The 12,088-nt window shown below is 42.5% G+C and overlaps 1 protein-coding gene across 2 annotated transcripts in view; it reads right to left on the bottom strand.

Moving 5' to 3' along the window:
- The window catches only part of WDTC1 (WD and tetratricopeptide repeats 1), a 50,297-nt gene that overhangs the window by 36,037 nt on the left and 2,172 nt on the right, over positions 1–12,088 (bottom strand). For both annotated transcript variants that reach the window (XM_088442180.1, XM_088442181.1), the window contains exons 3-5: positions 7,028–7,111; positions 6,893–6,939; positions 4,104–4,215 (exon numbers count right to left, since the gene is read on the bottom strand). In XM_088442180.1, the coding sequence (XP_088298306.1) occupies positions 4,104–4,215; positions 6,893–6,939; positions 7,028–7,111 (243 nt within the window). The remainder of the gene's footprint in view (positions 1–4,103; positions 4,216–6,892; positions 6,940–7,027; positions 7,112–12,088) is intronic.

Raw genomic sequence — 12,088 nt, 5'->3', positions numbered from 1 at the left:
CTTTAAATCTTTTTAGGAGGAATAGGGCCTGTGACTTGTAAACATCATCTGTGCCGTTCTTTCTTAATCTGCAAAACTGTCCCTTAGGAATATTCCGAATCCTATCTGGATTGTGACATTAGAGGGTAATACGTAGTTGTTTGAGGTTTTTTGTTTTTTTTAAATGAGTTCTTGTATTGATCTCTCTCTCTCATTGGCATAAATTTGCAAATTTAGAAAGACATGTCCTTACTGAAATAGGATTCAAATTTATCAGATTGTTATTAAGATACAATAGAAATTCATCAGAGAGTTTTGGTCTCCCTTCCAGATAAAAAATTATATCATCTATGCATCTTTTCCAGATTAAAATCTTGTCTAAATATGGGTTATTGTGCCAAATAAAATTGAATTTCCAATGGCATATAAAAAGGTTTGCATAGCTTGGTGCGAATTGTGTGTCCATGGCTGTGCCTTGAATTTGTGAATAAAACATTCCTTCAACTTAAAAATAATTGTGCTCCAAGATAAAATTAATGCGGTTTAAAATTAACTCAGTTTGGGGTTCTTCCAAATGCTCAAGTGCAAATATTGCTTAGCTGCTTGAAGACCTTGGGTGTGGTTGATAGAGGTATACAATTAGGTCACCTCTGTGGTACAAAGCCAATAGTTGTTCTGCAAGTAATCTTTTTAATTTCATCTATTGAGTGGAGTCTCTTAAATAAGAGGGGAGTTTCACCACTGTTTTTTGAAGCAAAGTGTTCATGTATTTGGAAAGTGCTGATATCAATTAGACTTTGCCTGAAATGATCGGGTGATCATTTAAAAAGAATAAATAAAAAAAATAATTTTTCATCAATTATTGTCTGTAGCAGAAAAAATTTATCATTATGAAAATCACTTATCTAGGACAGTAGTTCTATTTTTTGATGGCATTAATAAAAATAGACCATTTATTTACATTTATACTTGGTCACTCTGTTGGTCATTCCTACTTTAATATACAGCTCACTGTGTGAGTAAAAGTATAGTGGTTGAAGCTGAGGCAATTATCAGGACAGTCCCAGAACACTGTATAACTGTCCTTTTAGGCGAGTATGGAAGACTCTAGTCACAGTACTGTGTCACAGACACATTCTATGGTTACAGCCAAGACCATCACTATACCCTCCTCAAGCACCAGAGATATTCTGCTTTTTTATAAATACTACGTACAGGTTGAGTCTCCCATACCCATATCCAAATATTACGAAATATGGAAAAAAATTTTAGCATGACTGAGATAGTGAAACCTTTACTTTTTGATGGTTCAATGTACACAAACTTTGTTTAAGGCACAACATTATTACAAATATTGTATAAAATTACCTTCAGGCTTTGTGTATAATGTGTATAAAAAACAAATGAATTTCAAGTATGTACACAAACTTTGTTTGAGCCACAAAATTATTTAAAATACCTTCAGGCTGTGTGTACAGTGGCGTCACAAGGGGGGTGCGGCCCGCATCGGGTGTCACCCTTCAAGGGGGTGACACCAAAGAGCAGCGTGCGCACACACCTGCGGGCCGCACCCCATCCACACTCCCTTCCCCGGCAGCACCGCACCCCGCCGCTGCCTGGAGTCACTTGCCGCGTCCAGCGTACAGCGCCACACACAGACACAAAGCAGCCTGTGTGTGGCTCTGGACGCCGGCCGCGGTGACGTCATCACGCATGCGGCACGCCGGAGGAGGAGAAGAAGAAGAAGATGCGCGCCCGGACATCGTGAAGAGGGGTAAGCACTATTGCACAGGGGAGGGGGAACAGCATAAGGGGCGTTACTGGGGGCACAGTATAAGGGCACTACTGTCTGGAGGCACTACTGGGGGTACTGTATGGGGGCACAGTATAAGGGCACTGCATAGGGGCACTACTGGGGGGTACTGTATGGGGGCACAGTATAAGGGCACTGCATAGGGGCACTACTGGGGTACTGTATGGGGGCACAGTATAAGGGCACTGCATAGGGGCACTACTGGGGGTACTGTATGGGGGCACAGTATAAGGGCACTGCATAGGGGCACTACTTGGGGTACTGTATGAGGACACAGTATAAGGGCACTACTGTCTGGGGGCACTGCATAAGGGGAGCTCCTGGGGCCGGGCACTGTATAAGGGTCACTACTGGGGGCATTGCATAAGAGCACTACTGGGGGTACTGTATAAGGGCACTACTGGGGACACTGCATAAGGGGAGCTCCTGGGGTATTGTAAAAGTGGCACTGCATAAGAGCTCTACTGGGGGTACAGTATAAGGGCACTACTGTCTGGGGGCACTACTGGGGGCATTGTATGAGAAGCACTACTGGGGGCACTGCATAAGGAGCACAGCGTAAGGGACTTTAATACAGGAGGCATTTCATAAAGGGCTATAATACAGGGGCATTGCATAAAGGGGTATAATACAGGGGGCAGTGCACAAAGGGGCACTACTAAAGGGGTAACTGCATAATGGGCACAGCTACAGGGGGCATTGCATAAGGGGCACTACTAATGGGGCATTGCATAAGGGGCACTACCACAGGTGGCATTGAATAAGGGGCACTACTGTGGGCATTGTGTATAAGGGTCAATAATGTGGTCATTGTGTAAAATGTGCACTACTGTGTGCCAGAACATAAATAAGGGATACTACTTTATGGTGTAATGTGAATCAGGGGCACTATGTGCGGTGTAATGTGGATAAGATTGTGCTACTGTGTGGAGTAATTTGAATTTGGGATAGTATTGTATGACAATGCCCCTTTCTTTCGAGATCACGCCCCTTTTTTGCACCACACGCCTAAGGCGCATGCTGTCCTTTTATTGATAAATCGTTGAGGAATGGGGGGGTTGTTCCACCACGTTTCTAGGTCCACTTTAAGCACTGCTACCCAGAATATCGGGCGTGGCATCATCACCTTGGTACCGAATTTTTATTTTATTTTGGATGGGGGGGGGGGGGGGGTGTCACCGTGCAGCACAGCACCGGGTGACACCAACCCTAGCGACACCTCTGTGTGTGTATAAGGTGTATATAAATCAGAAATGTATTCTGTGTTTAGATTTGGGCCCTATTCCTAAAACATTTCATTATGGCATGCAATTATTCCAAAATACGGAATATTCCGATATCCAAATTACCCCTGGTCCAAAGCATTTTGGATATGGGAGACTCAACCTGTACTGCAATGGGGCTTATTTGTAATAAAAACTTTCTATTGCTTTACAGTAAAGCAAATTAAAATAGAAACACATGAAAACACACAAAATAATCCTGAAATTTAAATGAATGTGTTTAATGTTAATATTTCACGCCATGGTCAACACCATACGTTTTAAATACGGTTTAAAACTAATGCCTTCTTTAATGAGGCAATATTCTATTTTTCAAAAGGGCAGAACGCACCCTGCCCTTTTGGCGGCACCCTGATATAACAACCTGCCGGGTGCCATCCCCACATGCGGACCGCAGTGTCCCGCAGGTGGGAAAAATAGCGGTGAAGCGAACGCCGACGGTGAATAGATGCCGGGCGCATGCGCCCGGCATCTATTCACAGAGATAGGAGAACTTAGGGGCAGCCCCCAAGAGTGCTGAAAATGGGGCGTGTCTTAAAGACACGACCCCTTTTCTCGTGGCAACGCTCCCTTTTCGTGTGCGTGCCTCTTTCTAGGCCCTGCGTTGGACCTTGAGTGAACACTATAAAATATTACAAATTTATTTAATTAATTAAAAATAAAAAAAAGGGGTAACAACTATGTAACTTCATCTATATTATAATCTTGCATGGTCTGTCCCATCTACACAGGTGCGTTCCCCTAAAAATTCCCACTTCCGCAACAGAGGAACGGGACAAGCTTGTGGCCAGAGGTGAGAGTGTAAACCCTGCAGTGTCGTCCACATGGAATAAGTGTAACAGCAGTCTGGGGGCGGGTGGGGACTGGACTGGAGGAACGCGGCATAAGATGAGTCCAAATTACTGTTATAGATATATTTTAGCAGTTTGTGATAAGCATGGGGGTGATAAATTTCATCTACAAGAGCAAACACACTAACTGGTTATGTTTAAAACTCAGTCAAAAAGAACATAATGTACATTACTCACCTTAACAGAAAAGATGTTGGCAGTATGACCTGTGTGCATAGACAGCAGTTTCTTGTGATGAAAAGGATCCCACAGCATCATGTGCTGGTCATCAGAGCCAGAGGCCAGCAAACTGTGCAGAAGGGAATACATACACAATGAGCAAAACAAGAAGCAGTGGGAAAAATCATTAGCCAAATTAATAATATACATGATTAACAGAAAGGAGACATGGGGCTGTGTGACGAGCGAGTGTATAATTATAGTATCAATCAGGGTTTCTCAAGTATTCCTAATATATTTTCATGATTTCCTTAATACTGCACAGGTGAAGTAATCTATTTGACACAGTGAATAATTATATTTAAATGGAAAACCGACAACCATGGCCTACTGGGAGGATTGGAATGGGAAAACTCGGATGAAGTAATCTATATTGATTAATCTATATTTCACTTTTACAGTTTAATGTAATCTAATTTATGCATTTATACAATCAATGAGGTTTCGAAGCTATTACCATAAGAAGATAGTAAATAAGTCTTTAAAAAAAGAATAAAGTAATAAATTGTAGATTAATTAAGGGAAGCCTACAGCAACATCATGTAACACATACAGTTAAGTTAGTTTACAACTAAGTATATTACGAGGGTTGTTCAAAAAGTAATACCTAAATGCTCATAACTCTGAAATAATATGCAACATTTATTTGTAGTTTAATATGTCTGCTAACTATATATGTAGTTTTTTTTAGGTAGTCCAAGAAATACCATGGAATCCAAGATGAAACAAAGAGCCGTCACTGAATTTCTAGAAAAGAAAGCTGCAGTGCTACAGAAATCCAGAGAAGACTGAAAAAAGTGTATGGTGAGCGTACAATTGTCTATAGCAATGTCAGAAGGTGGATGAAGAGTTTTCAATTGGGAGAATAGTGTGTGTGCGACAAACCTTGTGGTGGCAGACCATCAACTGCAGTGACAGCAGATGCCATGATTCAGAAAGACCATTGTGTGACCATCAGAAATATCAGTGATGAACTTGAATGTAGCCATGGCACTGTAAAAACACTAATCAATGATTTGGGATATCGTAAAGTGTGTGCTAAATGGGTTCCAAAGCAATTAACCAGGGCTCATAAGGCCCAGAGGGTAGAAGTGTGCAATGACTTTTTGACCAACTTTGAAGCCAACCCTGAGATGTTTCTGGAAAATGTCATTACAGGAGATGAGACCTGGGTATTCATTTATGACCCAGAAACAAAGGCCCAATCAAAACAATGGAAACACCCAAGTTCACCTAGGCCAAAAAAGTTTAACTCACAGCGATCCGTAAACAAAGTCATGGCCACATTCTTCTGGGATTGCCGAGGTGTTATTCTCATCGATTACTTGAAAGAAAACCAACCAATCAATAGTGATCGATACATTATTACACTTAAGAAGCCATCTGCAAAAAAAGGTCAACAATTCGACTGTCAAATGTCATCTTACACCACGACAATGCCAGACCTCACACTTCGATGGCAAAATCTGTGGCCATTGCCAAAATGGGGTGGGCTATAATGCCACATCCACCATACAGTCCTGATTTGGCCCCTTCTGACTTTCATCTGTTTGGCCCTCTCAAAAACTGTTACCGTGGTCAACATTTTGAAGACATAGATGTTGTTAAAAACGCCATACGTTCCTGGGTCAAACACCAACCACTGGAATTTTTCCAAAGTGGATTCACAGCTTGGGTTGAGAGGTGGAGAAAATGTTTGAGGGTAGATGGTGAATTTTTTGAGTAAAGTCATTCTGTTACGAAGACTTCAAAGTATTTTACTGCGAATTTTCAATCTGTATCTATAATAAAATTTGAGTTGTGAGCATTTAGGCATTACTTTTTGAGCAACCCTCGTATAAGAATGTGCAAGTGTGTTCTTTTGTTACTCAGAAGAATATATAGGATATTACCACTAACAAAATGCACACAACAGGAAATTATATTACTAGCTTTAAAAATTTTAAATGAGAAAATATCAAGCCTGTCCACCTGTAGTTGTCTATGCTCCTTGGTAGATTTTTGCCAGTACTCATGGATAACCTAGTACAGATGTACATAGTGAGACATACACATGCTGCCGTCGCCTCATTATCACTGATTAGGGTACCTGACATTGATAAAGCTTAAAATTTCGACTTTGGCTAGCAAGATCTTAAAGAATGCTTAGGTGTTTACACAATAGGATTGGTAATTACAAATTGAAAAGGTAAAGGTGGCACATGGGGAGTTAGTATTCAAAGGCAGGTAAGTGTCTTGTGTGGATACATTGTAGGTTGTTGCAACTTGCTGACTAATGCTGCGTACACACGGTACGATTTCAATGAACGATAACGTTCATCGTTAAATCGTTCATTTTTAATGGCCAATGAACGACCAACGATGCGCGTTCCCACATGGACGATAACGATATCGTTGGTTGGTCATGCATGCAGGCCATAGGGGTTTGTGATCGTTGGTCGTTCATCGTTGGTGATACCTTTTGTGTGTAGATGACCGATATCGTTCATCTAACACACCGGGAAATTCAGGGGGGATCATTCAGCGATATCGTTCGTTTATGCGATTATTGTTTTCTTTAAAATTTATATATTTACATGTTGAAGTAGTTTCCTGTGTCCAACACCAGTGCCTTTTTGCGAATGACAGGTGATATATATTAGTATTACTTGATAGAAAAAACTGGGTGACCCAGAAACCTTTCAGTTTTATTGATAAAAAAATAGCAACTATTATTGGAGATAGACATATATATGTAAATAACTCACTCCCCCTTCTCGTTCCATTCCAGGCAATTGACACAACCAGTGTGACCCTACAGAAAAATAGAGTAATATAAGAGGTTAAATGGTTTCTACTCAGACTCATTGCTCATTATATTGCATTCCAAGGATTCTACCTACCTGTAGTTCTGCTTCGAGTCCCAGGCGACGAATGAATGGATCTGTTACATGATGACGTCTCTGAAAACTTCTAGCTTTCCTCTCCTAGGAGGTAAACACATCCTATTGTGACACTGCATTATAATAAGGAAACAACCTCTCCTTACAAGGTAACTTAGGGGTCAATTTACTAAGCTGTGTTAGGAGATAAAGTACCAGCCAATCAGCTCCTAACTGCCATTTTTCAAACACAGCCTGTGACATGGCAGTTAGGAGCTGATTGGCTGGTACCTTATCACCGTTCACTTTATCTCCTAACACAGCTTAGTAAATAGACCCCTTAATGTCTTAGGGCCTGATTATTGTGATAGTGTATGCAGACAGCATATTGTTGCGTACTGCACATGCACCGCAGTGTGCGCGCGTTAGCATTGCGATCACTCACATGGATACAAAGTCATCACAGATGGAGGGACGGGACATCAGTGTTGGGGGGTGGTGACGGGGGAGTGGTCAGAGAGATGCAGGCGTGCCTTTGTGCCTGAAGGCTGTTGCATTGGCATGCATAGATTAGCCACTGCAACGGCATATGCAGCTTGAGTACACACTGCGTGCGACGAGATTAGCAATTTCTGAGTAAGGTCAGACCTGTTGTAATCGTGCGTGAGGGGACAATGTTACTCGATGTTCCCGAAGTATACACAGGATTGCAAGGTATTACGGATGTGCGAAAGCGGTAGTGGGCGTCTCTACGCTGGTTTTGGGCATCCCTATACTAGCTTTGTGATTGCAGTCATTAGCATATTATCTCAGCAAACCTGCGTGCGTAATCGGAGCTGCGATCGCAATAGCGATCCGTAGTGAATAATGAGTAGGACGCCCACTGTACTTACCACATATTCGTAATGTTTAGCAAAACTGAGAAACCATTGATACAATCGAGTACCATCGCAGCCTTACGCACGCTTGCACAATCCCTGACTTTACTCAGAAATTGTTAACAACCACGCACGCTATCAGGCTATAGGCTGTGTTGGCCATCGCAGTGGATAATTTATGCACGCCCATGCAACGGCGTTGAAACACACTCGAACGCTTATGTTATGTTCGCCCGACCACCTCCCCGTCACCACCCCCAAACGGCACGTCCTGTCAATCACTCTGTGCAGTCCCGATCACAATAGGTAGTTTGCGCACCAGTTGCGTGCGTAGTGAATCAGGCCCTAAGTTTTAATGCTGTACACTGCATCTTGCACTTCAGAATTGAGTGATGGCTGGCCCTGCAAATGGGTTCCTTATTTAGGCACAATTTCCTGAATACTAAATTAAATATGGAGGTTTATATAGTTTAGCTTGTATGGAAATACTAACAGAGGTTAGTAAGGAGAGGTGGAGAAAGCAAACAAAGTAGGACTATAACTTTATCTAAACTAAAAACAATGTCACTAACTAATTTATGCACAACTGCAACTAATCCATGCATACAAGAGTGCATGACCTCATTCAGCATATGATATGTACATTCATCAATGTTTTCAATGTGGGATATGTATATATCTAACACAAGAGAAAGCATTAACACTAATGATGGCCATACGTTCACCCACAGTGAATTAGACTCTCCCCCATTCTCCATATATTTTTTTAAGTTCCTTTTAAATTTTCCTATATATTCTTAAGCTGGCCACAGACATACCGATCTGCACACGATGAGCCGATGTGTACGGTTTCCCTTGAAACTCTCCCCGGCAGCTCTGCACACGATCTCCACATGATTTGGTGTCCAATCTTCATACGATCTCTCCTGCATCCAGACTTTCACAGTGCATCGCCTCCTAGATTGTCAGATCTGCCCTACTGCACGGCAGATCTGACGATGCGATGTGCGACCAGCGGGGACGCGCATCGCATCGTGATCGTGGACTCACGATTCACTCAGGATTTGCCATATTTTACACGATCTGTCGTTCTAATGTGTCGGAATCGGCCAGATCGGGTAAAATATCGCTATGTGTGTGGCCAGCATTATAGTAAAGGAAGCTGTCCTTAGTTCAAATGGCATTTTAAACTCCATTTCTTGGATTACTTACAATGTGCAGAGGTATTGAGAGCCAATAGAAAAATTATTCAATAATTTCTGTATAGTAGTTGTATAAAACTGAAAACAAGTGGTTAAAACATAGACAATACGCAGAGTATTTCCTCACATAATTATCCAGTAAAAAATTTACATTGGGGTTCACGCAACAGAAGACCAAATTGTAATACATTTTTTAATTGCCAGATTTTAATTTGGATTATTAACAAGTTAAGCCGACACTCCACAGATAAAGGGTTAATACTTGCCCAGGTGCACTCCAGAGCAACCAGTACTCCAATGTATAATGGGATATAGGCGGCACTCCAAGGTCTTGTAATGTTCAAGAAGAGACGACAAAATGTGTTAGAACTCAGACACAGCTTGTCGTCTATTCTTGAACATTACAAGACCTTGGAGTGCCGCCTATATCCCATTATATAATTTGGATTATTATATAAACCTAGTTAGCAGGCCGTCAAAATCAAGGGATATTGTTGCACCCATGAAAAGTCCTGTTTGAGCGCTAACAGGTAACTTTTCGGTCACTTCTGCTCGCCAGCTCGGGGTGCTGCAAGTAGAAATGTCAGTGCCACTTGGCACAGGACTCATACAATGTAGCCCCTATTCATTGTTTCAGTATGGCTGATACAATGTTATGTATATATAACCTTTCCTCTGATCCTATTAGATTATCACATAACGCATTTTTTATTATCACTGCATCCAGAACATATTCTTACTAATATTTGTATCCATGTAAGACAATTGCCTGATCAGCGAGAGGTATATTCAATCTATTCTGCTTGTTTGCCCAGGGGTTATTGAGAGATATTTTATCTCTATAGTTTGCTCTCCCTGAATCTATCAACCAGTAACTGGGAGACTCCCTATCTGAAACAATTAGGGCCTGATTCAGAGGCACACGCTATTTGCGTGCGCTCGCTCTGAATCAGGGCGTCCCTATTTTTTTTTTTGACCGGCCTCCAGGCGGCTCGCGTGCGGCCTGGCGATGGTTGCGATTATTGCGACCATCGGGCTTGCAAGGAGACCCTGTGGTAGGGTCTCGGGTCTCGCAAGCCTGAGTGGACTTCCTGCTCTAATAGAGCAGGAAGTCCACTACTGACATCACGAGTGATGTCAGTAGGGCCGCCCACAAACGCCACCCCCCCTCCCTGCCTACAAAAAGGGGCGAGCTTTCGATCAACATCGACAGCCGCCCTGTCTTGTAGCGAGCCCCGGAGCGAGTGATTTCTCACTCGCTCCGAGGCTCACGCGTGCGCAATGGCCAACCATCGACCCGCTTGCAAGCGCTATGCGCTCGCGAGCAGGTCTGAATCAGGCCCTTAGTTACTATTATGCGATCGTTAGCTCAGGACAGCCTGGGGCTGAAACAGAGTTGAGCGCACGTTGGCTGCCGCATTGTGTACACGGAGTTAAAAGTGTATATTCACCTGTATACAGAGTATGCAGCCAGCCACATGGTTTCATAGCCATCATCATTATCAGTGCGCAAACACCAGGCATAATTCCGCAAATGCACAGCTTGCATGTTTTGTTGCCATGCCTTCTCTGCATTTTGCCTTTCACACCCAGTTAGGGCACTTCAGCCACAAGTTGCCAACATTTGCATATGCAAGATCGTTGTGTTCAACTCATCATCAGCCCCTATGGTATCTAAGGTAATATTTATCTCAGGTCACTCACATACACAGGTGGATTTTATTATTGTATGCTATACACATCGAAACTGCTGATAAACGTTTCTGAGAAATAAAGATTGGGGTTTTTTTACATTACTGTATTTATTAGCTATTGATAATCAAGTGCATCATAATTTTCTAGGAACTTAAGTGTCAAAACAAACCAGTACTGTGGTAGCACCCCTCTCAGAAGGTTAATCAGCAACAGAGCTCTAATGTTGGCTATACACATTTTTTGAGGCAATCTGACAAACAAGCAGAGGCCTGACAAATGCATACATTGAGAGATTTACCTTTATGAGTTTACAGTGGCAAGATAGCAGGAAATCTGCTGTACAAGGATATGGCAGATCAAACTTGAAAATCATATGAAGACAATTTTTTGCCATCTTTGAGTGTTTGACAGATCATCTTTCAGTGTATAGCTGAGTACACACATGCAGATCTGATAAACGCTGTGACCCAATTGGTGTGCAAACAAACACACTGAGCAACTTTTAACTCAGTGTGTGCTGTCTTTAGATGTCCTCAACAGGATGGGGAGGTCGGAATAATGCTGGATACACACTGACAGATATATTGGCTGATCAATCGATTGGCCAATATATCTGCTGCATGTCGGCCAGTGTGTACCAGCGATATGTCTGAACGGCGTTGTTCACAGACATATCGCATTGGCAGCGCTGCACAGCCGATGGACAGATATGTCTGCAGACATATCTGTCCATCGGCAGGTGTGTATGGGTGGTCTGCAGACCGCCCATGCACACACAGCTGCAGCCGCGAGGTAGGTCGCGGGACACGCCCCCCAGCCGCCGGGACCCGCTGCAGCATGCAGATGATGGTTGTTCAGTGTATATGAACGACAAGCATCTGCAGATATATTGCTTAGGTGTGTACCCACCTTAAGATAGTTTGTGCAGCACATCAGACCCCTACCTCCCGATCTGACCATTGCAGGAGCGTTTCAAGCCATTTATAGGCTAAAAATTGCTCTGTCTGTACGGGTGGCACACCGATCCGATAATCGCTGTGTTGGGTAACAGCGTTTGTCGGATCTGCAAATTTATCTGCAGGTGTGTACCCAGCTTAACTTTTAAATCAGTGAGTGACCAATAGATTTTGGTGTGGTGGTTCTCATTTTAGCTTTGGAGTTTGCAAAGGTTTTGCCTACTTGTTGAAATTACTGAAGAATATGGATTTCTGCCATCTGGTTCTTGTTGTTTGGGAATACATATAAAAAGTTAAACGAAAACAACAAAGGTATAAACAAGTCAAAAAATAAATAAAAATTTTGATGAT

The sequence above is a fragment of the Taudactylus pleione genome, unplaced genomic scaffold, assembly GCF_031769625.1.
Source record: "Taudactylus pleione unplaced genomic scaffold, aTauple2 ptg000305l, whole genome shotgun sequence".
Classification (NCBI taxonomy): domain Eukaryota; kingdom Metazoa; phylum Chordata; class Amphibia; order Anura; family Myobatrachidae; genus Taudactylus; species Taudactylus pleione.
Note: the sequence above shows the minus strand (reverse complement) of the source record. Positions and strands in the feature narration are given on the sequence as shown.